Source organism: Sander vitreus, chromosome 18 (genome assembly GCF_031162955.1).
Source record: "Sander vitreus isolate 19-12246 chromosome 18, sanVit1, whole genome shotgun sequence".
Classification (NCBI taxonomy): domain Eukaryota; kingdom Metazoa; phylum Chordata; class Actinopteri; order Perciformes; family Percidae; genus Sander; species Sander vitreus.
This window is the reverse complement of record NC_135872.1, coordinates 23513675-23539291: the sequence shown is the minus strand read 5'-3', so window position 1 is coordinate 23539291 and position 25617 is coordinate 23513675. Positions and strand designations below refer to the sequence as shown.

General features: G+C 43.6%; 1 protein-coding gene across 4 annotated transcripts in view; it reads right to left on the bottom strand.

Moving 5' to 3' along the window:
• Positions 1 to 6435: 6435 nt before the first annotated feature.
• The window catches only part of disp1 (dispatched homolog 1 (Drosophila)), a 123717-nt gene continuing 104535 nt past the window's right edge, over positions 6436 to 25617 (bottom strand). For all 4 annotated transcript variants that reach the window (XM_078274670.1, XM_078274669.1, XM_078274672.1 and 1 more), the window contains 8 exons: positions 24283 to 24312; positions 21772 to 21895; positions 19921 to 20048; positions 16909 to 17003; positions 16007 to 16104; positions 13480 to 15069; positions 11006 to 11269; positions 6436 to 9388 (listed from right to left, as the gene is read on the bottom strand). In XM_078274670.1, coding sequence (XP_078130796.1) covers positions 7628 to 9388; positions 11006 to 11269; positions 13480 to 15069; positions 16007 to 16104; positions 16909 to 17003; positions 19921 to 20048; positions 21772 to 21895; positions 24283 to 24312 — 4090 coding nt within the window. In that variant the 3' untranslated portion in view covers positions 6436 to 7627. The remainder of the gene's footprint in view (positions 9389 to 11005; positions 11270 to 13479; positions 15070 to 16006; positions 16105 to 16908; positions 17004 to 19920; positions 20049 to 21771; positions 21896 to 24282; positions 24313 to 25617) is intronic.

Genomic DNA, 25617 nt, shown 5'->3' with positions numbered 1-25617 from the left:
TAACGAGGCTATTTTTAAAATGAAAGGAGTAGAAAGTACAGATAATTGCGTGAAAATGTAAGGAGTAGAAGTAAAAAGTCTGCTGTAAAATAATTACTCCAGTAAAGTATAGATACCCACAATTTCTATTTAAGTAAGGTAACGAAGTATTTGTACTTTGTTACTTGACACCTCTGCCACTATATCACTTTGTATGTAAAGTGTTTTTATTAATTAACTGAGGAAGGCTTCTTAAACAAAAAAAGGGTTCATCATCCAGCTGGTCCATCATGTGGAGTGGTGCCACACTCGATTCCTGAGTCTTAAAGTTATACCAGAGATCTTCAACAGGGGGTCCACCACCCTTAGGGGGTCCTCAGAGTTACTCCGGGGGGGGGCACCAAACTATTTTTAATTAAAATGTCTGAAAATCCAACATAGTAGCAAAGATACATTGTCCTGTTCGTAAAATAATGTTACACAACATTGATGATGCTTACTATAGGTAAGGTAGCCCATATGGTAGCCATCCACAGCCATAGTTAAGCTTAAGGATTCACTGTGCCGTCCACATGTTTATGTATGTTTAACAAATAAAACATGATGTATGAATAATTATCCATCCACCCAGTTTAATATGCAGCTCAGTTTAATACAGTTGATGTAGCAGGGGGGTCCCAGCTCCGTCTCTCTTCCAGCCAGGGGATCCTTGTCCTGAAAAACGCTGAAGACCTCTGAGTTAAACGATCTAATACAAGAATGTATTTTTCATGGTTTGAGTAGAGTAAAAAAATATCTCAATGTATAAGATATATTTTCATGGTTACATCAGAATTTCTACAACAGACTTTTACATCTATTCAATGGGATTTTCTGCTCCAAACTATCCTAATCTCTGCCTTGGGTTTGGTTCACCCAACCCAAACCTACTTACTTAGCACCTACTACCTACCTGCCCAGTGACTACGAACAGAAAATAGCCATCCATCCATCCATCTTCATTCCCTTATCCGGGGTCGGGTTGCGGGGGCAGCAGCTCCAGCAGGGGACCCCTAACCTCCCTTTCCCGAACCACATTAACCAGCTCCGACTGGGAGATCCCGAGGCGTTCCCAGGCCAGGTTGGAGATATAATCCCTCCACCTAGTCCTGGGTCTCCCCCGAGGCCTCCTCCCAGCTGGACGTGCCTGGAACACCTCCCTAGGGAGGCGCCCAGGGGGCATCCTTACCAGATGCCCCAACAACCTCAGTTGGCTCCTTTCCACGCAACTTATTTTTCTAACAACATACAAAACATACAATTCGCAACATGAACACATCCCTCCCCCCTTCATCATCACCACCCACCCAGACTACAATCAAGAAACGATGACACAGTGACTACAATATTCAAGACCATTCAACAAAATAGTAACAAAATAGACAATATGCCATAAACCAAATAAACATATGTATAAATGACAACACCATAAGCCCATCATACACGTCTCCCCCCAGCACAAAGCTTCTTAGGAACCCTCCAGAAAGCCCAGATCCCAATTTTCTAGGGTAGACATCCAACCTGGCAACCTATTTATATGACATTTTTTTCAAACGCCCCCCCCTTGCCATCTCACAAGCCCACTCCTGGATTGACGGCACACCTTCATTCCTCCATCCTCTTTAAATAATCTGTCTGGCTATCATTAAACTAGTCTGGACCCAGATTGCACTGGGTCTCACAGTCGACAAGGGCTCCTTTTAATGACAGTATTTTATTATTATCACAGCAACTGCAAACGAAAGCTTCTCTCTAAGCACTTGGGTTTGTAGGACTGTAAGATGAGAGTCAATCTGGGGTCAGCAGGTTTCCTTTTATTTGAGCTGTGTGTCTGAAAACAGGAAGCTACTGGGCAGAGGAAAGCTTCCGTCCTGTTGGCCCCGGCCGCCTGCATCCTCCCAGCCTTTATGAGCCAGCTGTTCCCGACATTACAGCCAGTCTGTAGGCTCCTGCTGCTTATTCACTGTGGACAGTCCATTAATCTGAACACAGTACAACATTAACATCTGTCTGGGCTGCTTTTATTATGCAGTTGTTTACATTTCTAAATTTTTGTACCATTGTTGGACTTGAAAATGCTAGTTCCACCAAAATGTGGTGAGTATCAATTGGATGTACATAAATGTAGCTATACAAGATACAGATTTTAGGTGTATAGTACCAAAGTTTCAAAGGTCTAAGAGCCGCACAGAGACCTCCACCGGCCGAGCCGGCTACTTCCCGAGCTCTCCGGCAACCTCCAATGGGAATTAAATGATTTAATCGTGCGGCTTTTCTAGACTTTCCAAATATTATCAGACCGAATGGGTCAAATGCAGACAGTGAAAGTTATTTCGTGGAAAAATGTATGGAAAAATGTATCCACTGATTTACAGACGTCTTTTTAGTCAAAAAAGTACATGAAAAGTCTTTTTTGGGCCCCTGGCATCATGTGATGGACACACAAGTTGTAATTCCACTGTTTGGCCGCTATGTCAAATTGGCTCAAAGTTTGGCACACTTCCTGGGGGCCTGTCAGGACTTCCATACGGTTGTGATGTCACAACCATAGACTGTATAAAAAGAACTATACTATGAATAGGTAGGAAGTGCCGCTAAAGTGCCGTTAAAGTCATTCCCCGGCAGCAATGGCGTTGCAGAGACACCAAGAGTGCAGATGAGGAAGGAGGGGGCATTAAAGAGACAGTAATAATTTGGACTTGCCTTGAAAAAAAAAATGATCTGCTCCTCTATTGAACAAACGAGATAAAAGAAAAGATCTTCTATAAATCTGGACCGGTCTGGCAGGCCCACCAAAATGTAATTTGAAAAGTGGAAGCAAATGTTTGCTTGTAAACCAGCTCTCCAGCTCTGCGGCCTCTTCACAGTTATTTCAGGCCTGCAGAATATACTTAGAACAGACACACATGCTTCTGAGATTCTCCCTCGCAGGGAAATGTAATAAACCCTGCCACATGGCCATAGCTAATATTTGACCTCTGTTTAAGCAAATATAATTACAGGGATGCTCACGCAAGCCAGAGGACGGATCCTCTGAGGGGAAGTGGACTCATCTTCACTGCAGTGATTGATAGGACGGAGGAGAATAAAGGCAGCCATGGGCGGTGGGGGGTGGGGGAGGATCTGAGGCTGAGGGGAACACAAACTGATCTCTATGAGCCAAAATTAGATCTCTCCTTCAGCATCAAGCGAGCCCAGTGTGGGTGGTTTACTTACGTAATATGTTTCATAGGGCTTGTTTGTTTGTGGAAGTTTGTTCTGGGGTTAAGGGGCGTGACAGAGATGAGAGGAAAGAACCAGCCAAAGCATAGCGGTACTTTTCCTCTGACACCACCACCAGCCTGCCTGGGGTGAAATGTTCTCAAGCTAGAGCAGCATTTGTGCATCATCCGTCCATTTTCCAGCTGCTTTTCTTTCGAGCCAATGTTGTGGTGGAAAGTAGCGTTTCACGTTAACAACTAATGCAATGTGATGAGTTAATCATATTTCCACAGAAGTGCCCCTCTGCAACCACAATGGAAAACGTGTCTGGGACGCAAAATAATAAAACACCAAATTTGAGATGTCAAAAAAGATAGTGAGAAGACGATTGGCTGCGAGATTCCACATCAAAAGAAATGCAGTGAAATGTGGAATCTCTGGAGTAGCCCAACTGCTCCAATGGATTTTCATCCAAAGAGAGAAAAGAGATCTTTAACTAACTTGAGTTAGCCCACTGTGGAACTTACAGTTAACTCACGGAGAGCACATTCCACCAGTGGTGTAGTCTACGTGATACGCAGGTATACGCAGTATATCCACTAAGAAAGCTCCAGGATAACCAGGAACGCTGTATCATGTGTTCTGGGCTTTCTCTACGCTCCGTCCATTTTGGTCTGCAATTTTTGATACATACACACAGGTTTTCAATAAAGATGTGGACCCTGATCCTATGATTGGTATTTTCAGGATAGCACCTTTGGGCTCTGAACTCACAAATACTCAATCGGAAGTACTAGCCTTTTCATCTCTGCTGGCTAGGCGACTCATCCTTTTGCACTGGAAATCAGCTAACCCACCGTCATTTGGACGCTGGGTGACCAATGTTATGGCAATGTTATGGCAATGTTATCTTAAATTAGAAAGAATGAGATGCTCCCTTGGGGGCTCAGATAAGAAATTCAAAAAAGTGCAGCAGCCCTTTTTAGAACATATAGAAAATAATTTCAGACCTAGCATATAAATGTATATCTATGCCCTGCCTTTTGTTACTAGTTACTTTACACAAGATTTTTGCACACAAAACACATGGCTTATAAAATATGTTTTATTATAAATTAACATAACCAACAATATATAGTTCAAGTCCAGCTGAATAATGAACTGATTAAACACAGAACTGTTTTGTTTCCATTTTCTAAAATGTGAGGATCTTTCTGCATTGAGTACTTTTACTTTTAATACTTTAGGTGAAACTTCGATACTTTTACTTAAGTAACATTTTCAATGCAGGATCATTACTTGTAACAGAGTATTTTTACAGTGTGGTATTAGTACTTTTACTTAAGTTAAGGATCTTAATACTTCTTCCACCACTGTAGACAGCTCAATAAGGGACAGTTTTGACTTTTGGAAAAATGTGGACTTCTATTGGCCATGCTCCTCAGTTGTTGGTTTATGTGAAAAGAAAATTACTATAAGCAGCCTGTGTCAAGTAACTACTGCAAATTACTTCATCTCCAACAGCACCAGTTTCATTAGGAGTGTTTCTGGCCACCTAGTCTCCCATTGCCAGACCTTCCTCCACAGCGCTGCGAAGGAGAGTCTGGCTAGTCCACACAGCATTCCGGGATGAGAGAAAACGTGCTCTGGTTTATTGGCATTTCTTTAAACCAATCACAATCGTCATGGGCGGCGCTAAGCGCCAGACTGAGCCACGGTGCCGCTGCAAAATAGCCTTGAGAAGGAATTTGTTTTGGTGGAACACGTGTACGTTCAAAGGTTGCTTTAGTCGTGCAACAGAAAACTCAGATTGGACAGATAGTCTAGCTAGCTGTCTGGATTTACCCTGCAGAGATCTGAGGAGCAGTTAACCATAGTTCCTCACAAATCCACCAGTTTAGAATGCCAACACAAAGAAAGAGGAAGGTGACGGACATCCGGCGGCACCTGAACAATCCCGGAAATGAAACGTCGATATAGACTACTGGCCACCTAATGAAAAGTGAATAATGCACGTCAGATATTCACCCTTATATTCCTTTATTGTCTCTACCAAATCGCGAGAGATCTTTCTCTTTCACTGCTAAATATATGATAACTTATTTGGTACTGGGAACGTAGCGTACAGTGCATTTATCAAAGCTCTTGAGCCGAAAACAGCTCGCTGTGACCCAAAATGTTGCCGACAGTGAGGAGAGCGAAGCAAAGCATGAAAGTCGCGAGCCTGAAAAACTAAAGCAACAAGATGAAAGATGCTATAAAGCTCTGTACAGCTTTGGGGAACTGCAGAGTTGAGAGAGAATTCTCGGTGGGTTCATCAAATCTATAAGACTCCTTTCTCATCCAAACAGTCATTTAGTCCACGGTTAGGAGTAAACATTTTTGATTGTAGGTGCTGTAACGCTGAACGTGAAAAACCTCTGTGCTCCTTTAATGTTTTAGAGAAGGCTGAATACAAACCACAGTCATAAACAGGCCCCGTTTCAAAGACAAAACAGGCAGAAAAGTCAGCAGATTTTGGTCCAATGTTGCCCTGGAAATATTACAAGAGAAACTCAGTCAAAATATATATCTGTTAGACATGAAAACCATAGCTAATGGGAGCTGGGTTGCTTGCTCAGTGCGTTGTGCCAGAGTGTTGTCTCCCTGTAATTAAAGCAGTCTGCCTCAGCAGGCCTATAAGGTTTGAGCACTTCTTTCAGTTGATGTAATGCAGCACAACACAAAGTGGATTTTCTTTTTTTTTTTTTTTTTTTTTTTTTTTTTTTTAACCAATACATTAAACCGGCTCAGAAAATGATTTTATGATTACGGTTTTAGGTTTTTATGCAATTCACAATCCCATTTCCAAACAGTTCATGAGTAGAAATGCTGTAGATGGACTTTGAGAAAATGAGCTCTGTACCACAACCAGTAATAAAACCGGAGTGTTATTCTGGTGTAAATCATGTCTACATGAGCATAAAGAACAGACAGCCCTGCCCAGTTTAAATACAGTCAATGACCTCAGGCCAGATGTAACAGATAGCGCTGAAGGCGCCAGCAGTTATGAGACAATGAAACAGGTGAACACTGTTATGATTAAAGATATACCCTCTTCTTTGAAACGCAGCCTCGTCTCATTTTATGGTCTAAGTGTGTGTGTGTGTGTGTGTGTGTGTGTGTGTGTGTGTGAGAGGTAGGGAGAGCAGACAATAGGAGACACCAGGACAAAAGTGATAAAAAAAGACATTTTAATCATACAGTACATCTTTTATCTGAGGCGTGTGGCGACTTGAACACAAGAGCACACAGAACTTAACACTAGCTTCCACAAATACAAAAAGTGTCAGGCTTGAACTGTAAAATGTGGCACATTTGTGTTATGGTTGATGTGATTATATCCGACAACATATATTAATAATTACACACAATATCACAATATATACTATCTACTACTGTCGGTGCACATGGCTGCTGTGTGAGTATATTTAACACTGTAGTTAGCTAAATTTCATGGAGGAGCCTTTGTGAAAAGATCATTCATTTCCCATAATGATATAGTGTGTGTTTCACTGTAAAATCTAGCACGTGAAGACCTGGTGAGTAGGGGTGTCACGATTCGATCCAATTTACGACTTCAACATTTTATTTTCGACAGAGACGGCAATGCCATAACAAGAGCCACTAGATAACAGAAGGCTAGTTTGAGTTTTGAACAGTTTGAGTCTCTCAGAGTTTACGAGGTGCAACTGAATGCACAAATGGTTTACCAAGGTGCACCTGAATACACCATGGAGTCTCGTCGGAGTTCACATGCTTTACCTTCGGAAGCACAAGCATTTTCCTGTTTGTAGTTTCTTCGTTATTTCCGACTCCGGCAGTGGCCATAGTGTCTGGAAAAGAGCAGCTGCGGGCTACCGGTAAGCTAACGTTACCCTGTGTCTTTAGTGGCATGCTACCAGCCGGTAAGCTACGCTGTGTGTTGTAGTTTTTTTTTTTCTATTTCCGGATGTGCGCAAATAGGCAGGGGTGTAGAGAGAAAAAATACTGGGAGAATCTCCGATCCTGCTCTTGATTTTGATAGTCGACACCGAAAACTTGTTTTGGTCAATTTTCCATTTAAAATAAATCGAAACCCGGACACCCGTCGATTTCCCACAATGATATAGCTTTAACAATAGTGTGTGTTTCACTGTAACACATAATGTGGCACGTGACGACCTGGTGAGTACAAAAAGAAAGATGTAAACAGATTATAATGAGTGGGTCTGTGCTGTTTCATGAAACACATTGAGGCACTTGGGTCGGCAAACACATCACAAACCTTGTTTGATTGCACAGAGACGTTGTATGTGTCATTCCTTTTTTTTTGGACATTTGCTATTTGTTCTGGATTGAGTTTTTATTTAAAAATATCAATCTATCATCAGCATAAGCTTTCAGAAGAGGGATTGGTGTGTATTGCAATAGGAGGCACGCTGGTTTCAGTTTTTGGCACGTTAAACTCTGAAGCTGAATTGCACTTCAGTTTCAACGCCCTGTTAAAACAGTAGAGTTTCTTTGGAGAGGCGGAGGACGCCCGCTGTCTTTTGGAGTTGCGCTTGCACTTTTTGACGCTTTCCTCCCGTGTGACAGAAATGCTTCTGAGCTGCTCCTGGTTGCCAGGGCTTTTACAACAAGCGTCCATGTGCGTTGTTGTACCTGCGATTGTGGCAGATACATGGTTATCGCCACAACAATGGCCACTGTCCCTTCTCTGCTGTCTTTCAGAACTGGTTGTGTGTAGTGAGCACAGGGAGGGGGAGGGGCATTGAGTCTGAGCTCGTGTCGGGGCTGGGGGGCTGATATTCTGGCTACTGTCGGGGCCTGAGGGCCTCGTTTCGTGTCTGTGGTCATCCTCATGTCCCACAGGCTCCGAACCAGGAGCTGTGGATCTCTGCTCTCTGGCTGAACCGGTGTGGACGCAATACTTCCTGAGATGGCAGCTGTGGACAGGACCTTGCCTGGGCGCCGCTACTCTCCCCTGGGAGCAGTGGTGGAAATGTGCAGGGGGACAGTGGACGTAGTGCATTCGGCACTCCATGTGTGTGTAGACTGGGTCCAGGTTCGTAGGTAACAGGGCTGCGTTCTGTTTACTCGGGGAGTTTCCTGAGAGTGGGAAGAGCTGCGGGGTGGGAGGGCAGGACGGGGAGTCCTGGGCTGGCTGAGCACAGGGGTGGGGGGCATACTGCTGAGGAGGAGGAGGGTCCCCGCATGTGCAGTTAGTGTTCTGAGAGTACTGGCACCGGGCTGCTGAGCTCAGCGTGGCTCCGAGGCCGTTCTCGGGGCCGGCAGTGCCAGTGTCAACTTTGCTCTGGTAATGGATGTGTGAGTACGGGCCGCTGTGCTGCTGGGGGGGGATTCCGTTGTAAAGCTCCTCTCCGGCTTTATCTTCACTTTTCTGACTGGAGGCCAAGGGCTCCAGCTCGTAATGCTCCACCTCGCCGCCCCGCCCGTCCAGCTGGTACTTCCCGAGGCCGGAGCCTTTCCCCTGAGCCGGGGGGCTCTTGGACGTGACCTCTGAGAACACCTGACACTGCAGCTTTTTGGGCAAGGGGATCTGGCCACAGGTGCCCTGCGGCCCCAGGCAGCGACACATGCACTGGAAGAAGAAGGTGGCGAAGGCCCAGCTGATGCACATGATGAGCATCATGAACGTGCCCAGCTGGGTGTAGGCTAATACGGTGGAGGGCATCATCATGGCCCCGGCAACAAAGGTGGTCAGTGCCGCCATGGCGATGGCAGAGCCCATGCGGCTGAGGGAGAAAATCACCTTCCCCTCTCGGTCGGGCTCGGGGGCGAGCCGGTAGGCCACGCCGTAGTGGACGGCGAAGTCCACCGAGAGCCCCACGGCGACGGAGATGGTGACCGACTCCAGGACGTTCAGCTCCCAGCCCAGCAGCACCAGGGAGCCCACCGTCACAAAGATGGTGCCGGCGATGGACAGGATGGCATACAGGCTGATGATGACGTTCCAGGTAGTCAGCAGCATAACGCTGAAGGCCACGGCCACCGACAGCGCCATGGCGACCAGCGTGCCGTCCGACAGGCTGTCCTGCAGGTCGTAGAACTCCAGGTTGCTGATGAACCAGCCGTGGCTGAGGCCTGCCGGCGCGTACCGTAACTCCTCCTCGATCCAGGCATCCACCTGCAACACAACCGCAACCGTTAATGTCCGGAGAATCAAAGCAGAAACAAAACGAATGAAATAAAAAATACATGAACTTACAAAGACATAACTCCAGTCCCTTCCCTAACCCACCTACTTACAAACTAAGGAATACACTACTCAAAAGGAGTAGGGGATTAAAAAAAATGTATAGACACAATATAGCTTGTCCTGATGACCAGTGGCATATCAATTCAAATTAGGTCTCCTATATTAGTCAGCAAGGTATCCATATAGGCCAAATAGGGCTGCCAAATCTCGAGAAAGATGTTATATTAATTTCGAACAGTATATGTGATCCTTTCAAGTGGAATACATGTATTCATTTCCTGAAGCTATCGAGCAATAGGGACATGGGAATCCGACTAAGACGTGATGGCTATGGACTTCCTGGCAATGCACAGGGCTATTGTAAGAAACTTCTATTGGAAGTTTCTTAAATGTGCACTAATAGTTGTAAAATCTGACATGCAGATTTGTGGATCTAGTGGGAAGGTAAATCCAGTGAACTGTCACTTAAAGGGTAACTATTACTGTTTTGACCCTATTTACCACTGCTTTTTTTTTTTCAACCTGGACCCTATTTTCCTATGTTTTTGTGTCTACGTGACTGATGGGAACAACAATCTTTGACATTGGTCCAGTATTAAGCGAGATCGCTGCAGTCGGCAGCGGCAAAACAAGCTACAATGTAAGTTAATAGGACAATTGTCCAGCTTGTATTTACCTTCACAAAAGTACTCGTTTTGCCACTGACAGGCTCAGATTTATATTCTAAGTGTCTGACAACATTATGGAACGGATTTCTAAGGAGGTCGGCCTTTCTGTTAAAGAGTAAGATCCTTTTTTTAAACCTAAAAACATCTGCGAAATTGCGTTCACTAAACCCACCAGACTCCATGTAAATAAACAGTAATTTTAGCATCGTAAAATACACTTCATTCAAAGTCGACAGAAACAAAATAAAACTATGAAAAGCCATTTTGGGTCGTCTTTCCACTTTTCCAACCATCACAACTCTATTTTTGTTGGAAATAAACACATAGTTTACTGATTTACATGTGAAAATATGTTGGCTCTATACACGCTAAAAGTATTGCTTTTTTAAATGGAGTCTGGTGGGCTTACCGCTAGCGACTTCAGAGCTGTTTCTGGGTGAACAGAAAGGTCTCAAAGAGCTTTTAAAGGTCTGTCTCTGAAGGGATCCTTTCCATAATGTTGTCAGACACTTAGAATATTAATCTGAGCCTGTCAGTGGCAAAACGAGCACTTTTGTGACGGTAAGTACAAGTTGGACAATTACCCTATAAACTTAAAATGTAGCTTGTTTTGCCGCTGCCGAATGCAGCGATCTCGCTTAATACTTAATGTCATAGATTGTTGTTTCCATCAGTCACTTAGACACAAAAACATAGGAAAACAGGGTCCAGGTTGAAAAAAAAAAAAACAGTGGTTACCCTTTAAGCCATGCCAGAATGTATTGTACATGGACATACAACAAAATGGAGGATACAGTACAATGACATACATCCAATCTAAATTATGTCTAGAATTAATAGTGGCAAAAAAGGCTATAAACACTGAGTTAGTACAAACCTCGCGGTAGAACTGGAACATCTTGTCGTAGGCCAGGGTGAAGAGGTAGGTGCTCTTGAACTCTAACACTATGGCTCTGATGGTGTCGTTGATGTCGAAGCGCGGGCCGGGCGTCTTGCTGTCCAGATGGTAGTTGGTGCTCCGATCCAGCTCCATGATGGCTCTCTTAATGCACAGCTCAAAGACTTCCTGCTTGTAGGGGAAGGTGGACTGACTGCAGCAGGGGTAGATGGACGCCTCCTCACAGTCCTGGTTCTCCATCCACTGGCAAAATAAGTGGCAGGTGAAAGTTAGTTATGTCCAGTGACACTCCTGTTGTCCTCGGGTCAAATTTGACCCTTTTTTTTTTTTTTTGACCCATTTGGGTTTCTATTAACCAAATTGTCCATAAAAAAATGTGGATGGTTCCATGCAACACTCTTCACAAGTAAAATAAATGATCAGTTCATTACTTTCATTGAATGTGGGTGTTTTATTCAATTCTATAGAATATTTGAAGTTTAGTTTTTTATAAAAGAACGTTAAAAAAAGTGACCCAAATGTTGGAAAAAAACTACAAAAACATCAAGAAAAGTGTCGAAAAAGAGTTCTAATTTTAAATGTAACACAAGGGTCAAAGCTTTAATGCTCTAATTCAGTGACACTTTAGACAGATCTTCAGACATTCATCTACGTCAGGGGTGTGAATCTCACTGGTCTCACGAGTCGATTACGTTTATCCTGTCGACGATTCAAATCGATATCACGATGCGTCACCTCCTCAGTATTATTACATATTGCTACACACGGTTTTCATCAACAAATTCAAGCAGTCAGATATATATGAACTCCCCTATGCATTTTTTCCAGTGTCAACCCTGATAAATGATCATTTACCTATTGTTCTATGCCAAATATTTGGAAATAAAATAAAATCAAGTTTGAGTTTTATTTTTACATTATAACCACGGTCTGTTCTCTACCTGCGGAACGGTTTTAAAGGTTTGATGACTCTTCCTGCACTCGGGGGCGTTTACTAATTTTATATCCATGAATTTTGTTTTTCAAGTTTTGATGTCCAAGTATTTCTTATCCGATTACTCGATTAACTGATGGAATGAGACGCAAAAACCCAGAGACTCAAAATCTATGGGGAAATTGCTTTTTTTCTTCTTTTTATTGAAAAAATAGGGGTGGCACGGTTCATGAAAAAACATCCGAACCGTTCGGGTCCGCTTGTCTCGGTTCGGAGCGCAATGTAGCCTCGTGCCCGTCAGGTGCCCGTATGCGACCTCAGACAGTGCGTTTCCCTTTCGCGCAAAAGAATAGGTGTGGACAAGTTACCAACAAAATGTACAGCGAAAGACCGTGCAAAACATTTTAGACCGTCCTGCCAACCTGTAAACATTTTAACATCAATGTACGCTGCGTTTTTCCACTCTAAAGCCGACTGAAGCGGCTGCTGTTTAGATCCTGTCGGCTCTCTGCAGCGGGCGGGGCTGCTCAGTTCCCCCCGTGACTGACGTGCACACACACACACGGTGGCTGCAGGAAAAAACGGAGATGAGATGTACAGGATGACCTAAATTGAGGACAGCTACGCTAGTTATTGTAAGTGCAATGAAAATAATAAGTACTTTATGAAACCGTGTGAATGTGTGTCCCAGCCCAGGATAGGAAATTAACTAACAATGTAAAGATCAACAAGCCACTGACAGATATGTTCAAATTTGATTCATTCATAAATTAGTATTTTTTGTCTTAAATCCACCAGCCATTTTCATTCATCAACATTTGCAGCATCCTTTTTGGTAAGGTTACTAGGGAAACTCAGCCTAGAGTAATTTTATTCTCCCCAAAACAAGTTTCCTTTTTTATTTTTAAAGAACTATACAAAAGAAAATTTTGAAAACTTTTTTTATGTTTAACGTATTCTGACTTATTCAAAAGACGGAGCTTTAAGAGTTCCTCTCTTTTTCTTTTAAAGGATACAATTTTTGTAAGAGCAACACTGAAGTTGGCAGTTTGATAAATGCAAGTCATTTCAATAGATATTCTGTAATATTTCGATCTTTGTGTGCTGAAAAGGCACATAAGTTCCTGTAGATGGCAATACACATTCTCTTTTTTTGCCAAATAAATGAAAAGCTTGTTGAAATCCTCAATGTCTTCCCTCTTGCTGTATCAAAATCTCAGCTAGCTTTCCTCAGAGAGGGTCAGATACTATTTTTTAATACTGTATCCTACAATTGTGGATAATTAAGCTAAATATGATATGCTGAAGTATATTTCTGGAGTGTTAAAGATTAAAAGAAAAAATAACAAGAACCGTACAGAACTGAAACCCGTGACCCTAAACTGAACCGTGCCACCCGTATGAAAAACGTAACATTTGAGGAAGGAAGCCCAAACCCCTTTCGCCAAATACATGCACCTAAGTCTTCCAAGCAAGGGAAAACACTGTAGTATATACATAGCACACATGCAGTGCTGACCTGTTTGAATGTCTCGATGAAGCAGCTGGTGAAGTCCTGCTCCTCGGACTGAAAGACGAAGCTCTGATTCCGCAGCTTCTGGCAGAAGCTCAGGATCCACAGCTGGGACGCCGGGCTGGCGATGTTGAAGCTGCTATCCAGCGTCAGCTTGCCCTTGTTTTTGGGGTTCAGGGGGTCGCCGTTATCCACGGGCGTCACGCCCCAGATGATGGTGATGGGCATGTGGAGCTCCTCGCCGTGGTGAACCCGCTCGAACATGAACAGCTTCTTGTACTCGGCGTCGTAGCGCTCGAACGGGTGCGAGGACCGGAACACCTGGAACTCGGCCAGCTCCAGAGACGGCAGCTTCATCTTGGGATTGACGCAGACCACGTAGGCCCCGCCCACCGTGATGGCCAGGAACCAGAAGAGCCAGAGGTAGCGCAGCTTGATGACGACGCAGGGCAGCACCTTCTCGAAGAAGATGCGCGACGCCTCGGAGACAGCGAACAGGCATTTGTCGGCCTTCTGACAAAGTCCTGCCCAGAATGTCTGGGTGCAGATACCTTGTTGCGGGTGCGCGGGCTTGGCGCAGGGGAACATGTTAGGCAGGTAGCGTTCGTGCAGCACCACCACAGCTGGGAGCCACGTCACCATGAGAATGTAGTTCACCAGTATTGCGGTGCCGGCGTACACGCCGAAGCAGCGGATGGCGGTGATGTTGCTGACGTAGTTGGCGTAAAACGCGGCGGCCGTGGTGAAGCTGGTGACGAACATGGACAGGGCGGCGTGTTGCAGCGTCACGCCGACCGTCTCCGACAGCTCGGCGTGCGGCTTGTCGAACTTGGTGTAGTTCCACACGTCGCAGAGCACGAAGGCGTCGTCGGCGCCGATGCCCACCAGGATGATGAGCGCCGTGAGGTTCATGAAGGGGAAGAACTCAAAGTTGAAGACCATCCGGTACAGGAAGTAGGACACGATCAGGGAGCTGATGATGGCTATGATCGTCATGAGGGTGATGAAAACGGAGCGCGTGTACACGCACATGACAAGCAGGACGATCACTATGGCGATGGCGGGATAGACCGTGTCCGTGAGGAGGTAGTCCTGAAAGAGGTCGTGTTTGATGCCAAACTCTATCCCTGACACCGTGGTGATACCGTCCGACGAGTTCCAGTTCTCAAAGTTGTCGATGTAGATGTTCATCATGGACTCTCCTTTCTCCGTGGGGGAGAAGAGCATGCTGGATCTGAGCACGGGCGGAGGAAACTCCAGGCTCTTGGGACTCAGGAAGTCTTTGTCCACCAGGAAGTGAAGGATTTGGTAGACGGCGTTGTACTTGGTGCACTTCCGCGGCACGCCGCCACACTTGAGCTGGTCTTTCCGCCGCAGCGCCATGTCCCAGCAGTCGTGCGCCAGCGTGCCGTTGTGGTAGTACTTGGCGCACGAGCGCAGGATCTTGAGCGTGTGTGACACGTCGCGCTCCGTGATTTTCTGGCAGGACGAGCGATTGGTGAGGACGGCGATGTAGTTCCCCAGAGTCCAGCTGGGGCAACAGGAGGCGTCGTTGGTGCGCTGACAGAGACTCCAGTAGTCCCGATGGGAACGTACCTGGGAACAGAGACGGATAATAAGATTCACGATTCCTTTTCTTGTCATTCTGGAAAACATGGAACTATGTAAAGCATGACGCAATGAAATTACAAGCATGGCTCCTTTAAAAACACAAATCTTTGAATACAGTACGTATACTATATAGAAAAATAAATAAACAATTTCCAACAGACTATTTGTCCGTACGACCAGGGTTCAAGTTTCCGGTGGGATTTCCCCCCTTTCTGGTCTACAGATCCCTGCCTCTGTTGAATAATTTGGATCCCTGGTGGGGACAAAATGTACCCCCCCCTCAAAGTGATCAATGCTACTTCACCAATGGACCATAGGCTATTATATACCTATAATAGAAGTATTTTAAACTAAGTAAAGTGCTGTAACGTGAACACATAGTGCCACAGAACGATGAAATCAGAGCAGTAGTTGCTGGTTGTATTTATATACAGAGCTCCGGGACGCCGGCTACCAGCGGCGGTTGTTTACAGGCACCGCCAGATGATGGCCCTCTCAGGGGCCACGGTAGTGATTTTTAGCCAGAAAACGTGAGCGTTATGCGGCGATGATAGTTAAGTTTAGGCACCAAAATGACTAGTTAAGTTTAGGAAAAAGATTGTGGTTAAAACACTCCCGAGGAACGAAAGTTTCCTGGGTGAAAGTATTTAGTTTTTGCCGCAAAGTGAACTTGGCTCTCCGGCTCGAAAGCGCTGCCATTTCATTATGATTTTTTGCCAATGGACATTGAAGTGCATAAATAAGTATTTTCGCATGGCTGGTCAAGTGGCACTATATCTAAACCAATATGGTATTGGAAGGGGGATTTAATTCTTGCACCCCCCCCCCTCACAAGAGCCAAAAAGCATCTGACTAAATTAATATCAACAACTGCCATTTCATCATTCCCAGTCTTGAGGATTGTGCTGTTCTTTATACAGACCTTTGTGTTGTCCAGATTGCACATGGATTTGATGGCCTGAATACTCCACAGGTTTTTCCCATCAGCTGATGTGAACACCAGTCTAGAATAACTGTCACCTGCAATGAAAAGGGGTTTACTTTTAAGGTTCAAGGTTCTTTATTTGTCATGTGCACAACCTTAACAGAACTAGTCGGAAATCTTAGGCCTCAGGCACCTCCAACTATGCTCAATAAATAACTGAAGGAAAAAGTAAAAGCAAAGACTCTAAGACAAAAGATAAGATAAAAGGTTAAAGTATAAACAAATAAAATATGAATGAAGTAATATAGACGTGTACAGACTGAATTCCAAAGGAATGTAGTCATTTTGTCATTTTCTTTCATAAATCAATGCTATTGGTCACTCTTTACGTCTGTCTGTGCGTTTAACAAATATTTAAACAGAGACATGGCGATTTCGTCTGACTGAGGTAAATAGCCCAATGCAAGGTTTTCAAATTTGCCTTAGTAAATATGTACGCGTATACATTTATAAAGTCTTTACTAATTAAATAAATAAAGAACTTTATTAATACATGTTAGGAAATATAAGACAAAGACAAGTCTACCATCTGACTAACAAAGATCTTGAGGATGAAAATAAAAGCTTGTTCTAATGCAGAAGCTATGCAGCTATACCTGAGCCTATTTGGGTACGCAGTGCCTTCTTTAAATTAGCCAACCTCTTTCATAAAGACTTTTCATTTGAATTCCACTCAAAATAAATCCCCATTAAAAGAGTAAATACTATTATCTACATATTTCTCATCATACCAGTGTTTATCATTTATAATGTGTTGTACTGAGGCGAGAGAGCTTTTTGGTAGTCTTCATCGTCTGGTCTAAACTGGATTGGTGTCATTTCTGTATTCCCAATCTTACCTGGCACATCACAGAAGAACTCTTTACTGAAGTCCCACTCTGCTTGCCGTTTGTCTCGATCAAAGTGGTCCTCGGGCCACCTGGGCTCCTGGTGACTACAAAACAATTCAAAAACATTAGCAGCGTCCACATTACTTAGATACTTAGATGTATGTTTAACTCAGTCAGCCAATGTGGAAACTTCGGGGGAAAAAACAACAACATGTCTTCAGTTAACGGGCAGACTCAAATCACGGAGCAGACATTGTTTACCAAGAGTCTGATAGCGCTTCTCAATGAGTCTTTGATGAGCAATTAATAAAGATTAAAGCATTTGGCAGCAAATCTTAAGTCTTATACTGTGTTTATTTTGTTCTTTGAGGTTTACAGCAATTTGGTTGCAAGATAGATTGTGTGTGTGTGTGTGTGTGTGTGTGTGTGTGTGTGTGTGTGTGTGTGTGTGTGGGGGGGGGTGGTCCAACATTTAATCAGACAATATTAAAACATTTCATGACATATAAATAAAAGAAAGAAAAGAAAAGAAATAGAACAATATCTGCTCACAGAACTGAATAACAAAAAAGACAAGTCTTTGGCGTATATGTATGTTTTGTGTGTGTTTATCAGGGCTGGTTAATATATCGATATTATATCGATATATGAGACTAGATCTCGTCTTAGATTTTGGATACGGTAATATTACACAAGTGATGTCATTTTCTGAATTTACCAGACTGTTCACGCAATTCTATTATTTGCCTTTAACCATTTATTCTTTGTATCCACATAATTGATGATTATTTATTTGAAATCTCATTGTGAAAATATTTGGTGAAAGCACCAATTGTCAACCCTATAGTATCGCCATCGATGCGTTTGGTCAAGAATGCGGTGATATTTGAATTTCTCCATATCGCCCAGCCCCGCTGTTTATGAGTTCTGTTGCTAGAACGATGCTGCGGCTACTTTTTCTGAGTAGTGCCTACATGCCAGCGAGCGAATGAGGATTATGGTTCAGACAGGCCTTCTTTCCGTGTGTATGTGGGTTTTTTTAATTTATTTTTTCGGGGCCATGTCCTCTGCTAGAAACAGGAAGGCAGAGTAATCAGGTGGCTGTCAGAGAGAGACGGAGGGGTTGACAGACGGAGGGGATGAGGCAGGGAAGCTTGCTGACAGCAGCAGAGGCCTTTCGTACGCACATAAGTACACAATTACATCTGCAGACAGACGCGTGGAGCGAGACAGAAAGGAAGACAAAGGCAGCCACAGACACAGCAGGAGATGGAGAGGAAGAGCCAGACTGCAAAGGATCCATTTTCTAATCAGCAGAATGGAGCTGCAGGTTTTTTTAACCACATGGATAAAGGATACAAAATCTGAGTCAGAGGGGTATGACCTCACGGCAATGACAACATCATTCATCAGAGACAATGGTCATGATTTAGATGTCAATGTGAGACAAACCAACAATTTAAAGTTAGTTTGGGGATGCCTAAATTCAGGCTAAACAAAGGCAAATACAGCCAAAATATGTTGGCATCAAAACTAATGGAAAAACTAATCTGATATGAGCAGTGATTTGGCCTGAAGAGTGCACAGTCACAGAGACAGACAGCAGACAGAGAGACAGACAGTCACAGAGACAGCCAGCAGACAGAGAGGCAGACAGTCAGAGACAGACAGCAGACAGAGAGACAGACAGTCACAGAGACAGCCAGCAGACAGAGAGGCAGACAGTCAGAGACAGACAGCAGACAGAGAGACAGACAGTCACAGAGATAGACAGCAGACAGAGAGACAGACAGTCACAGAGACAGACAGCAGACAGAGAGGCAGACAGTCAGAGACAGACAGCAGACAGAGAGACAGACAGTCACAGAGATAGACAGCAGACAGAGAGGCAGGCAGTCAGAGACAGACAGCAGACAGAGAGACAGACAGTCACAGAGATAGACAGCAGACAGAGAGGCATACAGTCAGAGACAGACAGCAGACAGAGAGACAGACAGTCACAGAGATAGACAGCAGACAGAGAGGCATACAGTCAGAGACAGACAGCAGACAGAGAGACAGACAGTCACAGAGACAGACAGCAGACAGAAAGAAACAAAGAGACAGAAAGAAACAGAGACAGACAGCAGACAGAGAGGCAGAAAGAGAGACAGCAGACAGAGAGACAGACAGAAACATGCAAAGATGGGCTCTTGATTAGTGGACAGCCTCCCACTGACAGAACACAGCAGATCACCCTGTGGATGGACAGATAAGGACTACTTTGCTCCCCTTTTCTTTCAAGAGGGTTCAGACTTTTCAGCATGTCTGTCAACAGTATCCTTCAACCGGAGGCTCAGGTTAACCCCTTTAGTGAATGCCATACAACTTTCTTTTATTATCTACTATGTCAGTCATAACGGGAAAAGAACATAAATAAACTACTGTAAAGTATATATTTTTCGGGCTAAATTACATGGTATCGGATGGGTGCATAGACTTGCATACTTGCCGATACTGATACCAGCATTTTAGGCGGTATCGGAGGCTTTTCTGATACTGGTATCGATATCGGAACAACTCTACTTTTGTGCCAGGGAAACAAAGAAATCGTTAGAATAAAGAAGAACTGAACTGTTTTAAAGTCATACAGCACTTCATTACACCATCTTTGAATGTGCACAAATGTAATCATACAAACAACCTTTAATATAACCTTCTTTGAAATGAAAAATATATATTTTTTAAAGCCTTTTACCACAACATTTAGCCAGCGCAAAATGAATGCAACACAACAGATCATACATCTGCCACTGCAATCAGTGAATGTCATCTTATTTGCCGATAGGCGATTGCAGTCAACACGGCAAATATCAACTGATACAGATGTTCGGCCAATAACTCGGTGCATCCCTACTGGAAATTGTATTTCATAATTCTGTACTTTCCAAAACTGTCAAACAGCTTCTTGGTTTAAAAAAAAAAAGAGAAGGAAAGTGTGTCAATTTGTGTGGATAGTGTAAGAAGTGTGTGTGAAGTTACTTTTTGGCCTGCTCATCAGCGTATTTGAAGGGGTAGTTGGCCAGTGTGGCTTTGTAGCCGGTGTTCTTCACCATGTTGTTCCATGTGACCAGTCGCTGCCCAATGGCTGTTCCCCGTGGCTCAAACCCCTTTTGGGAAGAAAGAACAGCAGCGATGAGCAAAACAAGTTTAGATAATGGAAGCAAGTTATGGTCTACACAGTTCTGATGCAAAGTGATGGTATAAACAATGCAAGTTGGCCATTTTAGTCACCATACAGTAGCTATCCATTCAACTTGAAACGTACATGCTTACTCATAGTAGAGGACATTTTAAAAATCACTTTGCGACAGTGCACTGTTATGAGCTAATGGAGGCGTACCAGGAAGGCTGCCACATATCTACAACTGGATCACTTTCAAAGTGAGCTGGGCTGTCAACATTACTCAAGTTCAACACATAAACAGAACCACACCTACTCAGTATTCAAGGAAAGCCAGATGGAACCGATACTAGGGCTGCACAATTACTTGCAATTCTATCGAGAATTGCAATATGGAACAATGCAATGTCGTTAAATATTTGTTAAAGAGATTATGGGCCCTATTTTAACGATCTAATCGCAAGGCGTGAAGCGCATGGCGCATAGGGTTGGGCATCGTTTGGATTTTAACGATTCTGACTCCAATTGCGATTCTTCCTTTCGATTCCGGTTCGTATCGATTCTCGATTCTTGGAGGGGTGGAGTTGAAACGGGTCACATGCTTATTTCACAAATAAGAGGAAAGTTTTGTTTTGATTCAATGGTGGGTTGCAGTTTTAATTTTTCAACGTAAAATAAAGCCACACTAGAGCTCCGCTTACTGAGCTCCAAGGCTGCAACACAACAAGCTCCTGGCCGCTTTGGAAACCAAAACTTGCGCACGTTAAATTCGGAACCCATGATCAGATTTGAAACCAAATCCTCCAAACGATTCTAAACGATTCCAATAAAGAAACGATTCCACTGGAATTGTAATTTTTGAAACGATTTCAAGTACGAATCGGTTCTCGATGCCCAACCCTAATGGTGCAGGTGCGTTTAGGGTGTGTCCAAATCTACTTTTGCTAGTTTGACGGCGGAAAAAAAGGGTCCGTGCGCCGGGCGCATGGTTCAAAAGGGTTGTATTTAGTGTCTTCATTAATTCATAGGTGTGTTTTGGGCGTAATGTGCAATAAACCAATCAGTGTCACCTCCCATTCCCTTTAAAAGCCAGGCGCGTTCGTACCTTGGCGCATTAATATGATGGCGGATTTGCACCGTAATATCTTTATTTGTAATCTTTTGCATGTTTGTGTGCTGCTGCGCTTCCCTGTGTGTGTAACAAGCATAGTGTGCGCGCGCTGTGCACGAGCCTAGGCACATTTTACTAATGCGCTGTTAAAATAACAATGAAATGCTGCGCTATTGACTTCAGACCAGGTTTTTGTTGGTCGATTGAGCGATCACTTTCCGCTGCCTCAAGATAGCAATATGCCCAGAATGCACCTGAACACACCTCCCTGTAAGACCAGCACGACCATGGGCGCAAAGATGGGCGCAGGGGCATTTGCTATTTAAACCACGTGGGCGCTGGACGTGAAATTGACAACTGCGTCGGTCTTAAACTAGCAAAGACACTTGCGTCGGGCTATGCGCTGTGCTGCGCGGCGCCAGGTGCAAGATAGGGCCCTGTGTGTCAAACCATTCTGGATTATGTTTTGTGGTGCAGACAACGTAATTGTATATCAAAAAATTCCTCTGTGCAGGAAAAACCCTGTGTTCAGGTCTGGGGGAGGCTCGTTATCTGGAAGCGTTGTGTTAACGGGAGACCATCGTGGGTGGGTCCTCACCAGCAGTGGGTCTGAGAAATCCGGCAGGTCAGGCACCAGGATGCCCACCAGGGCACACACCACAATGAGCACTGTGCACACCCCCAGCACCACAACTGGCCAATCAGCTATCAGCTCAGCATAGCTGGAAACAAGGAGGAGACGTTAAGTTAGTGAACACAGTGATGACAGCTTACTCAAAGTTTTTCAGATTGAGAGGAATGTTAAAGGGTAACTTTCAACCTGGACCCTATTTTCCCATGTTTCTGTGTCTAAGTGACTTCAACAATCTTTGAAATTGGTCCAGTGTTAAGCAAGACCGCTGCAGAAACAAGCTACAATGTGACGTTAATGGGCAAGTGTTCCCCCTTCAATCGCACACTGACAGGCCAGGATTATTATTCTAAGAGCGAGAACATTATGGAAAGGATCGCTACAGAGGTTCACCTTTTTTATAAAGAGTAAGATCTTTTTTGTTTAACATGAAAATTGCCATTGCCACCGCCAAACCCACCAGAAAAAAAATAAAAGCCGTCTTGGTTCGTCTTTCCACTGTTCCAACAATCCCCGCTCTGGTTCGGTTGAAATAAATTCTTGATTTGACCATTTACATGTGGAAATATGCTGGCTCTATACATGCTAAAAGCTTTGTTTATTTTTGTTTATTATTTAAATGGAGTCTGGCGAGTATGTCAATGGCAATTTAAGGGCTGTTTCTGGTTAAACAAAAAGGTCCATCTCTGTAGGGATCCTTTCCATAATGTTGTCAGAATAACAACCTTAGCCTGTCAGTGGCGAAAACAGCACTTTTAGTGGAGGGAAATTGACCATGTGCATTTGTCCTAAATGATTACATTTCATCCCGGTTCACGGCTGCCAGTTACAGCGTTCTCGCTCAATACTGGGCCAATTTCAAAGATTTTTGTTCACCTTAGTCACTTAGACACCAATGCATGGGAAAATAGGGTCTAGGTTGAAAAACAAAAACGAAATGACCCTTTAATTCCATATAGCAGTGGTTCTCAAGCTTTTTTTCAATAATGTACCCCCTTGGAACTGTTTTTTTAAGCCATGTACCCCCTAACCAGAGCGAATAATTTTTGGTAGAAAAAAAAAAAAAGTCTATATAAAGAGGAACAATACAGCGATGTCAGCGATAGATTTACTAAACAACAGCCTTGTACCTGGAAACCATTTAAATGCTGAAGAAAAAAGGCGACAAAAACTTTGGAAAAAGACGGTAGAAAGAAGGAAGCAAGGCAAGAATAGGTCGAAAATAGTACTAAAGACTTCAAAAAAAATAAACAGTAGAAAGAAGGAAGGCAACACTAGGGCGACAAAAAAAATTCAAATAGCGACAAACTTCGAAAAAAGTGACAAAAACTTTGAAAAAACAATAACTTGAAAAAAAGAAAGAAAGGCAAGAATAGGCCAAAACAAGCGACAAAACCGTCAAAAAAAAGCTGACAAACTTCAAAACAGTGGGGAGAGAAAAAAAAAAAAAAAAGGCAAAACATTTGGAGAAAAAAAAAAAAAAAAAAAAGACAGTAGAACTACAGCCTTGTAACTGAAAAACATTTAGCAAAAAATGTCACGTACCCCCTGTAGTCCTCCAAAGTACCCCTAGGGGTACACGATTTGAGAAACACTGCCATATAAAATACGCCTTTTATGTATGTAGAAAGAGCAGTATTTTGGTCTCCTGGAAAGACTGCTTAACATGTCGTGCATGGTCTAATTTTTCTTGTCATGGACTGTCTATTCTATTGTATTTTTTTTTTTTAAGTATAATTCTATCCTCACTCTGATATTTCATTATCAACGCAATACAGTTGTGTATTTTAATTTTGCCTCTGTTTGTTTGCTGTAAAAATTAAAACTCAATAAAGTTTGAGTCTGAATAAAAGTTATGCTTTGATTCAGCAAATTCCCTATTACTTAGTGAGTAGAACCCATGAGACGGCACGCGATCGCCATTTGGCTGATGAGTCATTACAGTTGGTGAGAAAAGGATCAACTTGTCCAAAATTCTTACAGTTGAAGGAAAAAGGGGACAAAAGAAGGGAATGGAAAATGTTAAGATACAGTCTACTCCATCTTTGCTCTGTTTAAGGCATTTGCTTGATTAGAAATAGTGTTAGTAGCGGTCTGTGTTTTTTGGTGTGTATACTGAGTCTCGATCCTTATGCAAAACTCATAAGACTTGGGATTTCGCTCCCTGAACCTTTCTGAAAGCCCTGAAAAAGCTGGAATACTCTATTAAACAGTCTCCTGGATTAGGTTTGAGACAGCAGAGTTTACTGCAGTGGAACGGAGAGATAAGGAAATCCAAGCTGCCCGTTAACAGAGGCCAGGTACAGAGAGAGACGCATGACTCCCATCCATAACTCTCATGACTCACTACTGAGGAATGACGGCTCCCCAGGAGCACTGAAGGATAGATGACACAAATAAAAGGGAGGATGAGGAGGAGGAGAGAGTTTTCCAATCCAGAACATCAACACAAGCAAAACTGTTTTTGGCAGGTCTCACCTTTTGGGGAATCGAAAGGGCCTTGGAGGGCTGAAAAACAAAAAGAGGAAGATAAATCAGGCTTACATTTTGAAGTCAAAAGCAACATAAAAAAAAAAAAGATTTGCAGAGACGTTTGAGCAAGAGTGGACATCTTTTCTTCATAAGTCTTCATGTCTTGATTTTCTGACTGAACCCAAACCAAATCTGAATGGGATGTCAGCTTGAACCGCAATATGAACCTGAACCCATGAAGCTACATGAGAACTGCACTACAAGCTCACAGAAACCTGTTCTATCTAGTCTCATCAATCACACAAAGACACACATATTAGTGAGATTTTATTTTCTTATGGGTTGTATCCAGGGCTTGACATTAGCACCCACCAACCCGCCAAATGCGGGTAGATTTCGGCAGTGGCGGGTAACACAGTCACTCTCACTAGTCACTTTGGCGGGTGGCATGCCTTTATATTGTAACACTGGTGGCTGGAGTAGCCTACTGTGCCACCGCCCGACACAGGAACACAGCTGTGACCCAGTGTGCAGCGAGAGCGGTAGCCCACGGCCGGAGTACGGTAGCCCGTCCGGCACATCAGACCAGCAAGCTGCTGCGATTTCTTAAAATATCCCCAGAGCTCCGTTCAGCGTGCGCATGCGACATGGCAGGCCGAGGCAACAGTTGCATCTGTACAGGTTGTAGACTGTGTAAGGTAATGGTTTGTAGAAGAAGTACAGAGAGAGCGCGCAGACAATTTAGCAGGACATCTGGTCAGTGTGAGCAAAAAAGTTCATGTCAAGCCCTGATTGTTATCCCTGTAATGTGGCCTGCTGATACTGGGGGGTTTGACCAACACACACACGCAGATGCATATAAAAAAGGGCTGCACAATATATCTATTTTTCATCCTCCTTCGCAAAACACACACCATTTTTTTTATTAGCTGAAAGAAAAATGGGATTAGAAAACTGCACTTTAAAAATTCTTTTTTTGTGGAGATGATTTCCTTTCATTTGGTTTAAAATCAACAAGCAGTTTGGTGCAGTTTAGCAGAATACTGAAAGCAGCAGAAATGCAGAACTAAGTACACTTCAATATCTGTTTATCGCAAGTAATATCGTTAACGTCATATTCAACAACTTTATCGCATACCGCATATTTTCCTCATATTGTGCAGCCCTAATATGAAGCCTTCAGCTGCTCAGGATCTATCCTATCCTGGGAGCGGTGGGGAAACATCCGGTATGCCGGGAGCAGCAAACGCCCCGGGCGGAGGGGAAGAGGAGGGAAGAAGAGGAAGGGGGAGAATCAGATATGGCCACCTGATCACAGCGGGGCTGCAGGAGATAAATGAT